This window comes from Caenorhabditis remanei, chromosome III, assembly GCF_010183535.1.
Source record: "Caenorhabditis remanei strain PX506 chromosome III, whole genome shotgun sequence".
Classification (NCBI taxonomy): Eukaryota; Metazoa; Nematoda; class Chromadorea; order Rhabditida; family Rhabditidae; genus Caenorhabditis; species Caenorhabditis remanei.
The window spans coordinates 14995145-15015922 of NC_071330.1; the positions used below are offsets into that span (position 1 = coordinate 14995145).

The window sequence follows — 20778 nt, forward strand, 5'->3', positions numbered from 1 at the left end:
ACCAATTTTTGTATATTTCGAAAAAAATTCAAGTTTTCTGAGAATGGAAGCGCGCCCTATTGAGAAAAATAATAAAAACACCTTTTCAGCTTTCTAAAACTTGAAAAAAAACATAAAATTGAAGAAAAACCGCAAAATTTCAGAGATTTCCAGCTTTTTCAGCAAGTTTCAAAATTTCAAAATACGCAAACGTGCTCCAATGCGAATTTGCTTCAAAACGTTATTTTTAGAGGTTCCTTAAGTAAAAAACGTTGAAAAAACCGATTTTCTTGCTTAAAATTGATAAAAATCTGCAAACCACTGAGATTTTCCACGATTTTCTCAAAAAAAAAACCGATTTTTTCCGATTTTTCAAAAAATTTAAAATTTCAGAGCATGCCATTCCGTCGGGACATCAACACCGGCTGTCCGGTTGGCACCGTCATCGAAGTGGCCGGAAAACCGTATGAAGATCTGAAAAAATCAATATTTCTGGTGTTGACCACAAATAATAACGATATGGCACTGCGTGTGGAGCTCGTGTTGGGACAACCGTCTAAAGTGATTCATGGGATTTATTTGGGAAATCGAGTAAATTAGAAATGAGTAGTGGACGGGCGGGAAATTCAAAAAAAAATTCAAAAATTCGAAAAAAAAAATTTTTTGAAATTTTTTGACATCTGAAACTACAGTAACCCGCTCAAACTTTATCCAATCTCAAAAATTCTTACATATTCAAATTCAGCTCCTCCAGACGCTTCGAATGAGTATAATCATGACTAGGTTTGAAGCAAACTGGGTCCCACCACGAAAACTACAGTAACCCGAAATTTGAATTTCGTGGTGAGACCCAACTTGCACCAAACCTAGGCATGATTATACTTTTCTGAAAGCTCTTTTTTCACTGAATTCAAATTTTTAAATTTCAAACAAATTGGGTGAAAACCGACCGGGTTACTGTAGATTTTGCAGTTCGGAGTTTTTCGAAAATTTTCGAAAATCTGTAACTTGGCTAATTTTTATCGAATTTTTCTGATTTTTAGCTTAAATTGACCGGAATTGAGTGAATTATCCAGAAAAATAAAAATCGTAAAGATTTTCAATTTTTTCTTGAATTTCAGCTAAAAATCGACTGCACCGTCTCCCAAAAGACGTCCACCGCTATTGAGAACTTGGTCGTTTGCCCGTATAATCAACGGGCGGTGCTGAAAATTGTCACATTGCAACACTCGTTCCAGGTTGGTGTATAGATGAGATTTTGAAAAAAAATCTGAAAAAAAATTTCGAAAAAAAAAGTTTTTCGAAAATTTTTTTTCGATTTTTTTTCAGAAATTTCTGTAAAAAATGGTTTTTTTGCTGGAATTATTGATATTTATTGATCTATTCCAGATTTTCTTCAACGACGCCAAAGTTGCCGATTTCGTTCATCGTGTGGATCCCTCGTTGGTCAAGTCGGTGAGCACCAAAATTTTTGATCTACATCAAAATTTTTTTGATCTACACTATGAAATTCTTTAATTACAGATCCTACTTCATGGGCCGTTGATAACCGAGGAGGTGATCATCACTCCGGCTACTTCGGGTATGACGAAAATATTTTTTTTTTCATCGAAATTTCAGTTTTTTAGGAAAAAACCTAAAAAACTGAATTTTTATCTAATTTTTAATGCGAAAATTGAATTCAGCGCCTATTTTTACCCCTATTGACTTGTTTTTTGAAAAAATACGCAATTTGTCGTAAGATCTGATGCATCACTCGGTCTTTGCACACAATCGGCGCTACAGTAACCCAAATTTTTAAATTCGAGTGAAAAGCCGAGAAGAAAGCGGCTAAAAGTAGTTTTTGACGCTGAATTTAAATTTGGCACTAGTTTTTTGTCTAGACTCGATTTTCTGCCAGTTTTTGAATATAAAGCTCACAATTTCATCGAAAAAAGCGATTTTCTGAAAAACCCTGAATTCTTAGCTAATTTTTAATGCGAAAATTGAATTCAGCGTCTATTTTTACCTTTAACAACTTGTTTTTCGAGAAAATACGCAAATTGTCGTGAGATCTGATGCATCACTCGGTGTTTGCACACAATCGGCGCTACAGTAACCCAAATTCTTGAAAATTTGAGTTAAAAATCTAGAAAAAAGGCGACTAGGGGTAGTTTTTGACGCCGAATTCAAATTTTACAGTAGTTTTTATTCAGAATACATTTTTTCGCCACTTTTTGATGGTAAATTGGTAAATCTCAAAATTTCAGTTTAAAAACCTAATTTTCTAGGAAAACATGATTTCCTATCTAATTTTTAATGCAAAATTCGAATTCTGCGTCTATTTTTACCCCTTGCGGCGCGTTTTTTCCAGAAAATACGCAAATTGTCGTGAGATCTGATGCATCACCCGGTGTTTGCACACAATCGGAGCTACAGTAACCCAAAAATTTGAGTTAAAAAGCACCTAGGGGTAATTTTTGACGCCGAATTCAAATTGTACAGTAGTTTTTCATCCAGAATACATTTTTTTTCGCCATTTTTTGATGGTAAATTGGTAAATCTCAAAATTTCAGTCAAAAAACTGATTTCTTGGAAAACCCTAAATTCCTAGCTGATTTTCAATGCAAAATTCGAATCCGACGTCCAATTTGACCCCTGGTGGCCCGTTTTTCCAAAAAATACGCAATTTGTCGTAAGATGTGATGCATCACTCGGTGTTTGCACGCAATCGGGACTACAGTAACCCAAAATTTCGAAAATTTGAGTTAGAAAACCCGGAAAAAAGCCGCTAGGAATAGTTTTTTGACGCCGAATTCAAATTTTACACTAGTTTTTTATCCAGAATACATTTTTTTGCCACTTTTTGATGGTAAATTGGTAAATCTCAAAATTTCAGTTAAAAAAACCTTTTTTCTGGGAAAACCTGATTTCCTATCTAATTTTCAAAGCAAAATTCAAATCCAGCGTCCATTTTACCCCCGGCGGCAAAATTTCCCAAAAAATATGCAATTTGTCGTAAGATCTGATGCATCACTCGGTGTTTGCACACAATCGGCGCTACAGTAACCCAAAAATTCGAAAAATTAGTTAAAAATGCAAAAAAAAAAAGCGCCGTGGGGTAGATTTTGACGCTGATTTTGAATATGACACTTGTTTCCCATAAAATCTCACAATTTTCTTTAAAATTTTTCATATTTTCCAAATTTTTCCAATTTTTCAAAATTATAAATTTCAGTCCCCCTGCCAACCTACGAACAAGCAACATCTCCACCTGTCGAACTGATGGCTAACATGAATTTGAATAATAATCAAAAAGTTCCACTTAGAGAGGCGAATGATTTCCCACCGCCACCACCAGCAGGCACTATTCTACCAACTGCACCGGCGGCGACGATTCCGATGGGAAATGGGACGGTGGTAGGTGTCTTTGACTGGAAATCGAGGTTTTTGTGGTTATTCTGGTTTAAAACATAGTGAAAGTGCATTTGAAAATGCAGAAATCAACAATCTTTCAATTTTCAAAAATTTTCGAAAATCTGAAAACACAAAATCTACCGTAACTTTTTCAGAATTCTACCAATCTCAATGTTGTTAGCATTTCCGAATTCAGCTTGTTTAGACGCTTTGAATGAGTATAATCATGCCTAGGTTTGGAGTAAATTGAGTCTCGCCACGAAAACTACAGTACCCTGGATCCGGATTACTGTAGTTTTCGCGGCGAGACCTAAATCAACATAAGCATGATTATACTCATTCAAAGCGTCTTGGCATGCTGAATTTTAAAATACAAACATTTCTGAGATTTGTAGAAATCTGACAAAATTATAGTGTTTCAAAACTTTTCGAAAATCTTTGATTTATAATTTCTACCGTAACTCTGTCAGATTCGCTCAAACTTGGATGAAAACTATATTTCTAGAATCAGCTTGTCAAGGCGCTTTGAATGAGTATAATCTGGCCGGGTTTGAAGAAGATTGGGTCCCACCACGAAAAAGGGTCCCGGGTTACTGTAGTTTTCGCGGCGAGACCCAAATGGCTTCAAACCTAGGCATGATTATACTCATTTGAAGCGTCTCATCTTGCTGAATCTGAAAATACAACAATTTCTGAGATTTGTGCGAATCTGGCAAAGTTATAACGTTTCAAAACATTTTGAAAATCTCGAATTCATAATTTCTACCGTAACTCTGTCAGATTTGCTCCAAATCTGATGAAAATCATATTTCCAGATTCTAGCCGCCAAGACGCTTCGAATGAGTATAATCATGATCATATTCTGAAAATTATTAATTTTTCTGAAATTTGGTATCACGGATGGTCAAAAATCGAAAATTTTCAAACTATGTCATGATTATACTCATTCGAAGCGTCTCGATGCGCTGAATCTGAAAATATAATTTTCATCCGATTCCGGGGCAATCCGAATGGGTTACGGTAGAAAAACTAATTTCGAAAATTTCGAAAAGTTTCGAAAATCCGTAACTCAGCGAATTTTCAACCATTTTTCTTGATTTTTAGCTCAAAACACGCAGAATCTCTTTCATTTTATCATAAAATATTTTCAGCCAACAACGGCCACAGCTCCGGATGTGAGGGACTCCACCGCCACCACTTCTTCCTCTTTCTACTTTACCGGTGGCTCTCAAGGATTCTCCAATCATCCGTACCCACTTCCGGGACTAATCGATAATGGAACATATCCATCTCAACAGAATAACGTCGGCCATTTGCCTCCACAGACTTCGATGCCATCGGCTCCACCGATGACTCAGGCTCCGCCCCAAAGACCACCGGCTCCAGTTGCTGCTGCGTCTCACTATGCTAGTACACCGGTAAGTTGAAATCTGGGGGTCTTTTTGATCGGAAATTCAAATTCAGCGCCTATTTTTACCCCTAACAGCCTGTTTTTTTGAAAAAATACGCAAATTGTCGTAAGATCTGATGCATCACTCGGTGTTTGCACACAATTCGCGCTACAGTAACCCAAATTTTGAAAATTGAGCTAGAAAACCCGGAAAAAGGTGTCTAAGGGTAATTTTTGACGCGGAATCCGAATTTTTGATTGTTTTTTCGTCTAGAGTAAACTATTTGTCAGATTTTTGTGGGAAATCTCAAAATTTTAGTTAAAAACTCATTTCCTTGGGAAAAGCTGAATTTCTAGCTAATTTTCAATGCAAAATTTGAATTCAGCGCTACAGTAACCCAAAATTTTGAAATTTTGAGTTAAAACTCCGAGAAAAGGTGTCTAGAGGTGATTTTTAACGCGGAATTCAAATTTGGCATTAAATTTATCACCAGAATTAAATTTCTGCCAGATTCTTGTGGGAAATCTCAAAATTTCAGTTTAAAACTAATTTCCTGGAAAACCTGAATTTCTAGCTAATTTTTTATGCAAAATTCGAATTCAGCGTGTATTTTTAGCCCCAGTGGCTTGTTTTTCCAAAAAATACGCAATTTGTCGTAAGATCTGACGCATCACTCCGTGTTTGCACACAATCGGCGCTACAGTAACCCAAAATTTGAAATTTCGAGTTAAAACTCCGAGAAAAGGTGTCTCGGGGTGATTTTTGACGCGGAATCCAAATTTTTGATTGTTTTTTCGTCTAGAGTAAAATATTTGTCAGATTTTTGTGGTAAATCTCAAAAGTTCAGCTTAAAACTCATTTCCTGGAAAAACCCTGAATTCCTAGCTAATTTCTTATGCAAAATTTGAATTCAGCGTGTATTTTCACCCCCTGGAGTGCATTTTTCTAGAAAGTACGCAATATATCGTAAGATCTGATGCATCGCTCGGTGTTTGCACACAATCCGCGCTACAGTAACCCAAATTTTCGAAATTTGATTTAAAAATCTTGAAAAAGGTGTTTAGGGGTAGTTTTTGACGCGGAATCCAAACTTTTTGATTGTTTCTTCGTCTAGAGTAAACTATTTGCCAGATTTTTGTGATAAATATCAAAATTTCAGCTAAAAACTAATTTCCTTTAAAAACACCAATTTCTAGCAAATTTTTAATGCAAAATTCAAATTCAGCACCCATTTTCACCCCTCGAGGCGCAATCTCCTGAAAAATACGCAATTTGTCGTGAGATCTGATGCATCATTCGGTGTTTGCACACAATGGGCGCTACAGTAACCCAAAATATCAAAAATTGAGTAAAAAATCGAGGAAAAGGTGTCCAGGGGTAGTTTTGGACGCAGAATTCGAATTTTGCGTTAATTTTTTGCTCTGAGTTCACAAAATTTCAAAAAATTCGAAAAAAAACTGTTCAAATTTCCAAATTTCCAGATCACCGCTCCCACGTCCACCATCCAAAACACGTACACACCGGCGCCCACTCCATCGGTACCGTATACTGTTGTGAGTACAGTAACCTACAGTAACCGCAAAAATTATCGATTTTTTGCAGACATGCCCCCAATCGGCCGCCGCCACTCCTGGAATGCCCCAACCGATGTCTCAACCTAACCATCTCTACCAGAATCAACCACAGTACCCACCGGGATACAATCCGTATCCACAACAGGCTCAGCAACCGCAAGTTGTGAGTTTTTAATCGATTTTTGTCGATTTTTGTCGATTTTTATCGATAAAAATCGATAAAAATCTACTTTTTAACCCAGAAAATTGATTTTCAGCCCCTATACCCAGTCCCACAACCGTCTGCCGCCGCTATCCCGATGTCTGCAATGCAACCGTACCATCAACAGTATATGTACCCACAGGCGGCACCTATGGTACAACCGTACCCCGTTTATCAGCAGTATCGTGAGTTTTTTTTCAGATTGTTCCAGAATTTTTTGAATTTTTAGATTTTTTACTTGTAGTCCCGGTTGCGCTGCTTGTTTTCCAGCGAAATCACTTGAAAAAGTTGAAAATTCAAAAAGTTACAGAATTTCGAAATTTTTCGAAAATCTGGAAATTACCATTTCTACCGTAACCCGTCCAGTTTCGCTGCGAGACCCATATAGTTATAATTTTTGGAATCAGCTCGTCAAGACGCTTTGAATGAGTATAATCATGCCTAGGTTTGGAGCAAGTTGGGTCTCGACGCGAAAACTACAGTACCCTGGATCCGGATTACTGTAGTTTTTGCGGCGAGACCCAATTTTTTCCAAACAAAGGCATGATTATACTCATTCGAAGCGTCTTGACATGCTGAATTCGAAAATAGAATAATTTCTAAGATTTGTGTAAATCTGGCAAAGTTACAGAATTTCGAGAATTTTCGAAAATCCCAAAATCACCATTTCTACCGTATCGCATTCAGAATTGCTCCAAATCAGATGAAAACTATATTTCTAGAATGAGCTCGTCAAGACGCTTCAAATGAGTATAATCATGGCTATATTCTGACAAAATTTATTTTTTCTGAAATTTGGTACCACGGATGGTCAAAATTCGAAAATTTTTCAAATCATGTCATGATTATACTCATTCAAAGCGTCTGGACGAGCTAAATCCAAAATTCTAGTTTATTTCCGATTCCAGACGAATCTGAACGGGTTACGGTAGAAAAACTGATTTCCAGATTATCAAGATTTTCGAAAAGTTTCGAAATTCTGTAACTTTATGAATTTCCAACATTTTTTTGTAATTTTTGCTGGAAAAAAAGCAATTTGAGTTAGAATCAGAATAAAAAATAAAAGCGTAGAGCATCACTTTTTCTGTGGCCTAACATTTTCAAAAATCTGGAAAATTCGGCCACGGGACCGCATTTTCAGAATTTTTTCAGAACCTAGTCATGATTATAGTCATTCGAAGCGTCTCGACGCGCTGAATTAGAATTTAGTAAAAAAAATCTGAAAAATTACATTTAAGACGAGAAAATCCCAATTTTTCTCTGAAATTTTCACTTTTTTCAGCAATGGGCTATGGCTACGCGCCTGAAGTGATCTACTACGAAGGTGGACACCATCATCATCGTCATCACTTCTTCGGGGTATAAAATATCGAAAAAAAACAAAAAAATCAAAGAAAATTCAAAAAATTTCAGCATCACCATCATCATTGTGACTAATCAGCGAGGATAGGGATTATGGATTAATTTTTCGTTTTTTTTTGGTTTTTTTGTCTTAAAATGAATTTTTACTGTTAATAAAGCTATATATGTATGCTATTTGGTTAAAGTTTGCTAAAAAATATTTCAGATTTTGAAAAAAAAAAAATTTTTGAATTTTTTTCTTATTTTCAGACTGAATTTACCTTATTTATCGATTTATTGGCAATAAACCACTCAAACTGCTTTTTTCTGTGTTTTTAGCTCAAAATTTTGAATTTTTGGGTTACTGTAGCGCCGATTGTGTGCAGACAACCGAGTGATGCATCAGATCTTACGACAATTTGCGTATTTTTAGGAAAAACGGGCTGCCAGGGGTAAAAATAGACGCTGAATTCAAATTTTGCATTGAAAATTACCTAGGAATGCAAGTTTTTTCAGAAAAGTAGTTTTTATCTGAAATTTCAAAAAAATAATTTAAAAATTTTTTGTTGTTTTTTCTTATTTTCAGACTGAATTTACCTTATTTATCGATTTATTGGCAATAAACCACTCAAAACTGCTTTTTTCTGTGTTTTTAGCTCAAAATTTTGAATTTTTGGGTTACTGTAGCGCCGATTGTGTGCACACACCGAGTGATGCATCACATCAGACGACAATTCACGTATTTTGAGGGAAAACCAGCTTACAGGGGTAAAAATGGACGCTGAATTCGAATTTTGCATTAAAAATTAGGTACGAATTCAGGTTTTTCCAGAAAACTAGTATTTTATATGAAATTTCGAAAAAATTTTTCCTCCTTTTTTGTTGTTTTTTTCTCATTTTCAGACATAATTATTAATTAACCATATTTTTCGACTTATTGGCACAAAAAACTCAAAAATTCCTTTTTCTGGTTCTTAAACTCAACATTTTGAACTTTGGGTTACTGTACCGCCGATTGTGTGCAGACACCGAGTGATGCATCAGATTTTACGACAATTCTCGTATTTTTCAGGGAAACAAGCTTACAGGGGTAAAAATGGACGCTGAATTCGAATTTTGCATTAAAAATTAGGTACGAATTCAGGTTTTTCCAGAAAACTAGTATTTTATATGAAATTTCGAAAAAACATTTTTGAAATTTTTTTCCAACTTTTTTTTTGTTGTTTTTTCCTCATTTTCAGACTGAAGTCACCTTATTTATTGATTTATTGGCACAAAAATCACTCAAAAATCTCAAAATCTTATATTTACAAACGGCTAGTGCCCGCCCAAATGGCCCATCCTGGAATTTTGATCCAATTCGGAATCAGACTGGCTGTAGTCTTCCAGCCAAAGTGTTGGAGGATAAAACTGACGGAACGGAGGTTTGGTGGCTTCTTTCCTGCAAGAAAAATCAATATTTTAGAAAAATTATTTTATTTATTTTGGGGAAAAATTTTTTCAGCCAAAAAATTTCAGCACGTTTTTATGGTGTCATGCTGACATGGATCGCATTTGAATTATATATAGTTGTGTAGATCATAACCTGAGCTATATTTTTTCAGTTGAAAATTTTCAGATAAGACCCCTCTGGAATGAGTTATATGCACTCAAAGTTAGGTAGTTATCTGAAATTTCCAGATTTTCAGCTTCCGAGGCTTATAACTCATTCCAGAGGTGTCGTATCTGAAAACTTCCAACTGATAAAATGTAGCCCTTGATTTGATCTACACAACCATATTAAATCCAAAAAATTTATGAAAATAGGAAATCTAGAAATCGCTTCAAAAGTTGCAAAAATCAAAAAAAAGTTTTTTTTAAAATTTTCAGCGGGTGCTGGAACTCGGCTCCACAATTTCAGATCATATTAAACTTTATATGATTAAGTAGATCAAATCAAGGGCTATATTTAATCTGTTGGAAATTTTCAGATTGGACCACTCTGGAATGAGTTATATGCACTCAAAGTTAATTTTATCTGAAATTTTCATATTTTCAGCTTCCAATGCTTATAACTCATTCCAAAGTGGTCCTATATGAAAATTTCCAACTGATAAAATGTAGCCCTTAATTTGATCTACATAACTATATTAAGTTTGATACTGTAGTAATAAAATCGGCTTCGTAACAATACCTCTCAAATCTGAAAAATCAATTTTCAGGCTGAAAATCGAAATTTTTTTGTCAAATTTCAAGCATCCTTAGCAACTCTAGTGATCTTCAAATCGCTGTAAATTTTAAACGTTTGTGTAGATCATAAACTGGGCTACATTTTATTAGTTGGAAATTTTCTGGTACGACCACTTTGGAATGAGTTACACACAATACAAGTTAGGTAGTATCTGAAATTTTCAGATTTTCAGCTTCCAGGGCTTATAACTCATTCCAAAGTGGTCTTATATGAAAATTTCCAACTGATAAAATGTAGCACTTGATTTGATCTACACAACCATACTACTTAAACCCCGCCCCCTTTCATCTCCATACCATCAATATCCACAAATCCGTATTCATCTCCCAGATCCTCGGTGATCAGAATCTTTCCACTTTTCTTCATTCTCTTCGAATCCGTCGCCAACGCGACGATCGCTTTTCCGGGATATTCGACGGTCTCTCCGTTGGCGAATACCATCGCATTGATGACGTCACTACTCGGCTCCCGATCATCGATTTTGAATTTCTTATCGGCAAGTTCGGTACGGACGGCTCCTGGCCACAGGGACACGACGCACACGTTCTTTTTCTGGAAAAATAATGAAATTAGGACTGAAAATTGCAAACAACCGGCTGAAAATCATGAAAAACGGCCTATTTTCAACGAATTCAATGAAATTCGGCTGAAAAACATGGAAAATATGTGAAAATCAACATTTTGGACTGAAAATAGCAACAAAAAAAGGTAGAAAAAACGTAGAAAATGGTCAAAAAACTCTATTTTTAGAGGGATTTTCAGATTTTCAGCTTTTTTTTTTTGGAAAAATAGATTTTTAGTCAATTTTCAGAGATTCGCCACGACCATCCTCATTTCAAAATTTATATAAATTTATTATGGTTGTGTAGATCAAAACCTGGGCTATATTTTTTCAGTTGGAAATTTTCAGATAGGACGTCTCTCTAATGAGTTATATGCACTCAAAGTTAATTTTATCTAAAAACTTCAGATTTTCAGCTACCAAGGCTTATAACTCATTCCAGAGGTGTAGTATCTGAAAATTTACAACTGATTAAATGTAGCCCTTGATTTGATCTACACAACCATACCAATTTCAATCAATTTAGATAAGATAGAAAATCCAGAAATCGCTTCAAAAATTGTCAATATCCAATGAAAACTGAAATGTCTATTTTCACTATTTTCAGATGGTGCTGAAACTCAACTCCCCAATTTCACATCGATTTAAATTCTATACGATTGTGTAGATCAAATCAAGGGCTACATTTTATCAGTTGGAAATTTTCAGATTGGACACCTCTGGAATGAGTTATAAACCTTGGAAGCGGAAAATCTGAAAATTTCAGTGAAAATCGGTTTATGTTCAATTTCGGCCGTTTTTCATGATTTTTGGCCAGTTTTTTTGCGATTTTTGGCAATTTTCAGCAATTTCAGTCCAACCAATTCTAGCATACTCCCAATTACTTACCATCAACTCAACCGCACAATCCGCCGACAATCGATCCAATGCCTGTTTTCCGACACCGTAAGCCACATTGAAGATGTACTGTAACCCTCCACCAGAGCTCACATTCACAATGAGTCCCTGATTACGGGCGGCCATTAGACGTGACGCGTAGACGGTACAGAAGTAGTGATTACGGAGACCGACGTTGTTGATTGTATCCCAAATGTAGGGGTCGGTCTCGTAGAATGGTGTGCCAATGTTGTCGGCGATCGCCTGGAAATAGAGCAAAATCTGATAAAAATTGCGAAAAAAACACCTAAAAATGGTTAAAATCGCTTTAAAATGATATATTTAAGAATGCAAAAAAGAAAAAACACAAATGATCTCGGGCGGGCTCGAACCGCCGACCTTCTGTGTGTTAGACAGATGTGATAACCGCTACACCACGAGACCGCACGCCCCAAGTAGGTCGCCTAGGCGTACATGAAGGTGGTGGTTCTATCGGCCTGTCTCCCCACCCTCCTATACGCCTTCGCGCCCTCCACCACCTGTGCGGTCTCGTGGTGTAGCGGTTATCACATCTGTCTAACACACAGAAGGTCGGCGGTTCGAGCCCGCCCGAGATCATTTGTGTTTTTTCTTTTTTTGCATTCTTAAATTATGGGGTTTTGATGGTTTTTTACCTTTTTAAAGCAATTTTTCGTGATATTAATCCTATTTTTAGCCATTTTCAGTCATTTCTTACTCACCGTCACCCCCTGATACGCATTATTAACCAGTATATCCAGCTGTCCATTCTGATCTTTTTCCACAATTTCAAAGAAGTTCTTCACTTCCTCCATATTCTGATGATCCACATACTTGGCGATTCCTTTTCCGCCTCGCCTCGTGATCTCCGCGGCGGTCTCCTCCAATCCGCTGAGACCCACTTTGCTATTGAGACTTTCGGTCGGTTTGCGGCCGGTGATGTATACGGTAGCACCGGCGGAGCCGAGTTGGAGAGCAATACCGCGGCCTGGAACATGAGAATTTAGGAGAAAATAGGAAAAAATAGATGGAAAATTGAAAAAAAAAACCTGAAATTTTTTTATTGAAAAATTTCAGATAACTCGGTTTTGAGAGGCTATAACTCACTCTAAAGTGGTGCTATCTTAAAATTTCATATATCATTGTGTAGATCAAAACCTGAGCTACATTTTTGTAGTTGAACATTTTCAGATCAAACCCCTCTAGACTGAGTTATAATCCTCAGAAGCGGAAAATCTGAAATTTTCAGATAACTACCTAACTTTCGAGGATCATAACTCCCTCCAGTGACGTCCTATCAGAAAATTTTCAACTATGAAAATGTTGCCCTAGTTTTGATCTACACAATCATATTAAACTTAAGATATTTCAAAAGACTAGAATTTCGTTGCGGGATCCTCTTACCGATTCCACGAGAGGCTCCAGTGACGATGGCTATTTGACCGGCAAGCAGCATTTTTAATGTCTGAAATGCGAATTAATTTAAAGAGCAAGAGATGGTAGAATTATAAGAATAAAAGTTGGAAGAATAAATAAATCAAATTTTGAAAATGTTTTGAAAAAAAAATTCAGATTTAAAAAAAAGATTTTCTGAAATTGAATGAAACTGTGCAGATAGACTAATTCAGACATGCTGAATCTGAAAATCACATCAAAAGTTAGCGTAGATCATCAGAATATGAAATATGAAAGAGGTGAAGGACTTCTTCGAAACTGTGGAGAAATATCAGAATGGACAGCTGGATATACTGGTTAATAATGCCTATCAGGGGGTAACGATAAGTAAGAAAAGACTAAAAATAGGATTAATATCGCGAAAAAATTGCTTTAAAAGCGGTTTAAAATGGTGAAAAACCATCAAAAACCCATAATTTAAGAATGCAAAAACAGAAAAAAGCACAAGTGATCTCGGGCGGGCTCGAACCGCCGACCTTCTGTGTGTTAGACAGATGTGATAACCGCTACACCGCGAGACCGCACTGGTGGAAGCGGGCGCCAAGGCGAATAGGAAAGTGGGAGATGACAGATGGTGCTCGCCGTTAACAGCGCCACCCTCCTGTACGCCTAGGCGACATACCGTAAATACTGTATTATAACGGCATGCCGTTATATTTTTCAACTGCCTCCCAGAGAAATTTTGAGGTTTTAAAAACTCATTAAATTTGAACGAAAAATCTTTTTTGGACATTCTTTTCGCTGATCAAGACGTTATCAATCACGCTGCTTCTAATCAGAAACAAGAAAAAAACACGGAGATATTCATATTCATGAATTCTGAGTATAGATGGGGTGCCGTTATAATACAGGTGCCGTTCTATTACAGGTGCCGTTATAATACAGTATTTACGGTAGTTGCCATGTGCGGTCTCGTGGTGCACAGGTGAACCGCTGGGAATCCAATATGTGAAAGTGCCAGAATAGAATCCTATGTGTGTCCCTAAATGAAAAGTGGATCGCGCGTGTGCCGCATATGTGCGGTCGTCTTTTCGCTGCACTGCCCGCGCGTGCACCCATAATGCTCCCATATACGTTCCATGTATGGTCCATATTTGATGGTGGCGGCCGGCCGCCGCAACGACACTCCGGAATTACACGTGGGCGTGTTGTTTACCGTAAATCGACGCGACATTTTTTTCTATAAGTCCGGGCCCATTTTCTCCGTTTCTCGAAGTTTTTCACCTATTTTCTTCATTCTTTTTGCACAAAACAGATAATGGCAAACTTCAAAAATAAAAAGGAATCTATTCAAACTTGCGGAAACTTATTTTTTCAATACAAAAATTGTTATTTTCTCAAGAAACTAGAATTTTAAGTTTTTGTTGAGAAGTTCGGGTCTGATGTTCCGCTTCACTTCGGTATGATAAGAAATCATATTTTTCAGGTGGATTTAAAGGTAAGAAGGTAAGCATTTGTCATACCGAAGTAAAGTCAAAATGCCGGACTTCGAATTTCTTCGACGGGTATCATTTTCATTCAGAGTTCAAAGAAAAGCTTGAGAATCAATGATTGTGTTATAATCACCAAGCTAACATATGATTTTTATAGGAAATCGTGTGTGATTTTCAATTTTTTAAAGTATTGCCATTATCTGTTTAAAAAAGGAAAGAACTTCGAGAAAAATGGAAAAAATATACAAGTCCGAGAAATGGGAAGTGAACAAGTTGGAAAAAGAAAAGTGAAACAACATGATAGCATTATATAACAATCACAACAATGAATTAGGCCTTTCTAGTGTTTCATACAGAATAATCAACCAAATGTGATTGGTAGAATTAATGCTGATTATGCTATCCATATGCGTTCCATATGCTCCCCACGTTTTCGGCCGACCGCGCGGTGATCCACGTAGACACATATAGGGTCCAACCCTCATTCTTTTTAGCCGCACATACGCCACCGCGCGGTTCCATATGTGTTCCCCAGCGGTTCACCTGTGTGTAGCGGTTATCACATCTGTCTAACACACAGAAGGTCGGCGGTTCGAGCCCGCCCGAGATCAATTGTGTTTTTTCTTTTTTTGCATTCTTAAATTATGGATTTTTGATGGTTTTTTCACCATTTTTCACCATTTTAAAGTGATTTTCCGTAATTTTAAACTTATTTTCAGCAATTTTCAGTCATTTTCTGCTTACCGTATCCCCCCGACACGCATTATTAACCAAGATATTATTTTTAGTCAGCGTTGTCTCCTAAAGAGTATTCTCAGCCAAACTTCCGGGAAATCCTTCCGGAAAATAATGAGAAGCCTAGAAATATGTTTTCGGAAGTGAAATAGAATAAGAAACCGGAAAATGTAGTCGCTAGCCATCTTTTATATACGAAATTCACTATTTCGGAGAACGAAAATACTAATCAGTGATGCAAATTTATATAACTCATTGACATTTTCAGAAAAGGAACTAGGGCACAATGAATGGTAATGATTATAGTGAAAAATTATGCAAAGTGCAAAAATCGACAGAAAAATCTAGTTTTTTCCGGAATTTCTTGGCATTTTCCAACGATTCTGATAGAAAAATTGAATTCTCCGCCATTTTTTACTCTAGCAACCCATCTTTAAGCTCAAAATTCGAAAATGTCGTGAAATCTGGCGTTTGGTGTGTACAGACTCGGTGTATGCACACAAGCGGAGATACAGTAACCCGAAAATTCGAAAATTGAGTGAAAAAAGCGTTTAGAGGCAATTTTTGACGCTGAATTCGAATTTCTTGATGTTTTTTTTTGGGCTAGAATCTATTTTTGACAGTTTTTGGTGGTAAATCTCGAAATTTTAGTTAAAAATTAATTCCTAACCAAATTTAAATGCAAAATTTGAATTCAGCGTCTATTTTTACCTCTTGGGGCGCGTTTTTCCAGAAAATACACAAATTGTCGTAAGATCTGATGCATCACTCGGTGTCTGCACACAATCCGCGCTACAGTAACCCAAATTTTGAAATTTTGAGTTAAAACCGCAGAGAAAAAGCGTAAAGGGGTAGTTTTCAATAGAGAATTCGATTTCAAACTTATTTTTAGCCTATTGACCCAAATTTTTCAGGGTTTTTACCGATTTTTCACTAAAAACTGCAATTTTTTGTGCTGAAAATGGTGAATGGACACCAAAAAGCACGAAAAAACATGACAAAGAACGAAAAAAAGAGAAAAACAAGTAGAATGATTTCTATTGACGGGGAGGGTGGCATTTTGGAAGGACGGCGGGGAGTAAACAAGAGAGAGTGAGAGAGGAAGAGACGCAGACAGTGGTGGGGGAGAAAAGAAAGACGAGGAGAAGGAAATGTGGGAACTAGAGTATACCCATGTACCCATAAAACTGCATTTTGGAAAAAAAATTTCTTTTAAAAAAAATTTTTCAAAATTTTTTTTTCAGAAGTTAGGTATAGTGCTCATTTTCAGACTTTTTTGCAGTTTTTAGGTAAAAATTGAAGTTTTTCTTCATTTTCAGCAATTTTAACCTGAGCCTGAGACCCCGTGACGTTACGCGTGACACACCCTCAGACCCGGTGATAAAATTTCAAAAATTGTCGTCTAATTACCGATTTTAGGCTGTTAGCGGTGATTTTCGATTCGCAAAATGAGAAAAATCTGAAAATTTCGCTCTTGGAGTCTAGAAAACACCGGAAATGCGACGAAAATTGGTGAAAAACTGAGATTTTAAGCAAAAAGTAGAAAAAAAAATCAAAAAACTAAAATTCAAATTTCCCTCCGATGCACGGTGATTTTTCGCTACATTAAATTTGGGTTTCTCTTCCATATTTCTGCTTCTCGCTAGGTCACGACCCCGTGAGGCAAATGCGCTCCGCCAGACAACGCAGTGTAATTTTCTCTGCCATAATTTTTAATCAGCTATATAAAAAAACTGAATCCATAAATTTCAAAAAACGCGCTCATAAGATTATTTTTTTTCGATCTAGTTTATGTAGAAAAAAATTCTAGTCGTTTTGATGCCTCCTTCATATAGAAAACTGGATTTTGTTGAAGAGACTTTCGTCAGTGTTAATTTCTCTTCCACAAACTTTGACGAGGTTTTAAAAAAAACTGAATCCATAAATTTGAAAAAACGCTTTCATAAGATTATTTTTTTTCGATCTAGTTTATGTAGAAAAAAATTTCTGTCGTTTTAAGGCCTCCTTCATATAGAAAACGGGAGTTTGTTGAAATTAAAAATTCCTGATGGCCTAGTTTTTAAAATGACCATGGCCTAGATTTGAGAAAGCTCACGAAGTAGCTCATCTTTCACGTGTAATTTAACTAGCGAAAGATCACGAGTCAAGATGGAGTTATGGGTAGATATATATATCATTAGAATGGAAATTTTGTACTGATTTCGAATTTGTATTCAAATTTTGCAGAACGATTCTGGGAACAAAGTTATTCAGGTTTTTGTGAGATTTCAGTACTACAATAGGAAACTTTGAAGCTTGAAATCATGTAAATCGTTCAAAGTGTATTCAGGGTGATTCAAACGACGGGGAGCATTTCCAGTCGTTTTATAGAGGTTATCAATCGACAAGAAACTAGATCTGGAAGAAACGAATCGGGAAGAAGCAAATCGGGAAGTGACGAGTCGATAAGAGCCTTTTTTCTAAATTTCAGTGTCGGAAATGAAAAAAACTTTCATTTGAAAGTGTGTTGTGTAATTATTGAGAAGAGGGGTCGATGACACCATTGAACTTCACTCGATATACCGTCGTCGCGAAGCAAATTTTCATAAAATCAGTTCAATAACATGAAAACACACCATTTGTAAGCTAAATAACTAAACTACACAAAAAATTATCAACTTTTCGTTCCTTTCAAACACTGGAACTTGCGAAAAGTGTTATTCGCGATTCGTCACTTCCCAATTTGCTTCTTCCCGATCCAACATTCTTTCCGATTTGTACGGTGTCTCTTGTGTGATTGTAAATGTTTCAAGTAGGAGTTTACAACATTTCATTTATCAGATTATCTCCTAGATGCCGTGAAAAAGTTAGAAACGAGGGAGATTGATCACTGGATTGCACTTTTTACGCTTCTCTTCGCCGAAAAACGGATGAATACAGTTGAAACGTCAAATTTGAGATGTTTTTCACTTGAAACTTTCTGGTTTGATAACATAAATACGTTTTTCGAGCAATTTTTGACTTATCTAACATGTTTTTGTTTCCAAACGAACACTTTTCATTAAACTTTCTCTGCACTTCACTGCAATTTATTAACCTCATTTTTCTGTGCCGCGGGGTTACATCCTTAGCCCCGCCCATTTTTCTGCGCACCATGAGGCGAAAAATTGTCAACGGGAAATGTAGCGAAAAAATCACCGTGCGATGAGGTTGTGCAGTGGAGCGCGTTTGCACAGTTTGTTAAAAATTAATTTTTCAGATTTTTAGAGTTTTCAGTCGATTTTGGTCAATTCTGAACGGATTTTCGAGATTTTTTCACTAAAAATAATGAAAAAATATCAAAAAATTGTTTAGAAATGGGTTTTCAGAAGAAAAAATAATAAAATTCGTGGAAAATAAGCGGAATCCCCATCTAAGAAAAACAAAGTTCTGAAAATTGGCTCACAGAGAGATTAAAACCTTTTATATCTGAAAATGCGAAAATCTGGAGGAGATTTTGAGATATGTCGCTTAGAATCCGGAAAAAAACTTTTAAAAGAGATTTTTGAAATTTTTCTCCTTCTGAAATTCTTTGTCTGAAATTGACATGTATGTGTATAGATAGAGTAAAACCTGGGCTACATTTTTGTAGTTGACCGTTTTTCGATTGGACCCCTCTGAAAAAAGTTATGCGCCTTTAAACTACGGTAGGTCTTACCAGTGTGGAGTGCTACCGTAATTTAAAGGCGCATAACTTTTTTCGGAAGGGTCCAGTCGAAAAATGGTCAACTACGACAATGTAGCCCAAGACTTGGTCTACACGCTCATATACAATTTAATGCAAAAAATTTCGGCTCCGACAGTTTTTACAGCGTCTCTGTGCTTTCCACCTTCAAAACCGCGCCAAACGCGCCCCAGCCGTCCAATTTCCATCGAATAAACTGGAAAATGTTCAGATTTTTAATCTTCATTCAACAAGGTCAAAAAATATTTGAAAATATTATCCATGATGATATCGATGACAGACTTTAATCTTCCCTCCACAGTGCTTTCCATCAGTACAGTCCGCATCGGTCTCACACGGTTTACGGCATCCGTTATGAATACAATATTCACCGTCTGGACAATCATCTCTCTCAATGTTACAACTCAGAGTAGTCGAAACAAGGCAGCAGAGCAAAAAAATCTGAAAAAAATCGGTTAAAATCGACTGAAAATGAGGGAAAATGAATGAAAACTGAAAACGCGTCAAAGGCGCGCCAGACTGAAATTTTAGCAGACGTGTAACTTTCTTAGAATCTGTCGTAGCGCCTTGATTTTAGGTGCATTTTAAAGAGCATTAAAAGTTCTACAAAACGCGCTAACGGTGCGCCAGACTGTGTTTTGTATTCTTGGAGAAAAATGGGAGAAAGTGCGCTCTACTGATAAAAAACTTGGAACGGGTGTAACTTTTTCAGATTTGGTCGTAGGGTCTTGATTTTAAGTGCGTTTGAAAGGAAATTAAAAGATCTACAAAACGCGCTAACGGTGCGCCAGACTGAGTTTCGTATTCTTAGAGAAAAATGGGAGAAAGTGCGCTCTATTGATAAAAAACTTGAAATGGGCGTAACTTTCTTAGAATTGGTCGTAGCGCTTTGATGTTTAGTGCGTTTGAAAGGAAATTGAAAGATCTACAAAACGCGCTAACGGTGCGCCAGACTAGTGGTAATGCAAACGCGCTCTAATGATGATTTTGCTTTAAATCATCTCTAGGTAGTCGTAGAGCTATTGTTTTCGGCTCATTCGAAAGGAAATCTACATTTTTATCTGAAAATCGCGTCAAAGGTGCCCCAACAAAGGGAAAACTCACCGAAAAGAGGAGCTTCATGGTTTTCCGGCCGATCTCTAGGGAGAATTTGGAACGGAATGAGGGAAAACGGGAAGGAAAAGATGGGCGGTGAGAACGATAAACATTTTATGGCGATGGGAATGGGAAATTTCAGAAAAATTCATTTTTATCTGTTTTTCGGGAGGAAAAACGCGCCCCAGACGCCCCAGCCTACTTCAGATTTCGCAACACACGTTGTTACAATGGAGAGGAGGGACTATTGAGAAAAATTGCGAAATAATATAGTTTTAGACCTACTTTTGTTTGTTGTATTCATAGTTTTCGCGCGAAAATCGTTTTTTTTTCGAAATTTTCACCTGTGTTAAAATAGGAAAACACCTCGGAAAATTTTTCTAGCGAGTGAAAACTTTTGAAATTTTTACAACAATTACTCTATAATTTTACAAATATTCTCCCGAAATTTCATCCCAAAACTCTAATTTTCAACAAAGTTACAGCAAATTCTAAATTCCAGTCTATTTCCCAAAATTTGCACCAAGTCCGCAATTTGTCGTCGTTTCGGGTGCACGGTGTTTGCGGACCTCCAAATTTTATGCATAATTTCGGCCCATTTTCAGTCGATTTCCGCTCATTTTTCATCGATTTTCGTCGTTTTTTTCGTGGATTTTAGTGTAAAAAATTAAAGAAATCTCAATTTTCAGACTATATTGCACAATTAAGCGCAAAAAATAAAATAAAATCGACCGAAAATGCCGCCGAAGAAGGGAGGAAAGAAGAATAAGGACGATGACTGGTATTTC

General features: G+C 36.6%; 2 protein-coding genes across 2 annotated transcripts; one reads left to right on the forward strand and one right to left on the reverse strand.

Moving 5' to 3' along the window:
• Nucleotides 1-375: 375 nt before the first annotated feature.
• Nucleotides 376-7979, forward strand: GCK72_011456 (uncharacterized protein; the record flags this gene model as incomplete). The annotated part of the gene is made up of 11 exons (XM_053728461.1): nt 376-540; nt 1101-1217; nt 1369-1434; nt 1504-1561; nt 3197-3378; nt 4527-4793; nt 6248-6319; nt 6369-6503; nt 6598-6727; nt 7825-7901; nt 7956-7979. 11 exons carry the CDS (start codon nt 376-378, stop codon nt 7977-7979), a joined length of 1293 nt encoding a protein of 430 aa, XP_053588038.1.
• Nucleotides 7980-9190: 1211 nt separating this feature from the next.
• On the reverse strand, nt 9191-13025 carry GCK72_011457 (uncharacterized protein; the record flags this gene model as incomplete). The annotated part of the gene is made up of 5 exons (XM_053728462.1): nt 9191-9324; nt 10410-10665; nt 11564-11815; nt 12292-12557; nt 12974-13025. The coding sequence occupies 5 exons, from the start codon at nt 13023-13025 to the stop codon at nt 9191-9193; spliced, it is 960 nt and encodes a 319-aa protein (XP_053588039.1).
• Nucleotides 13026-20778: the final 7753 nt, after the last annotated feature.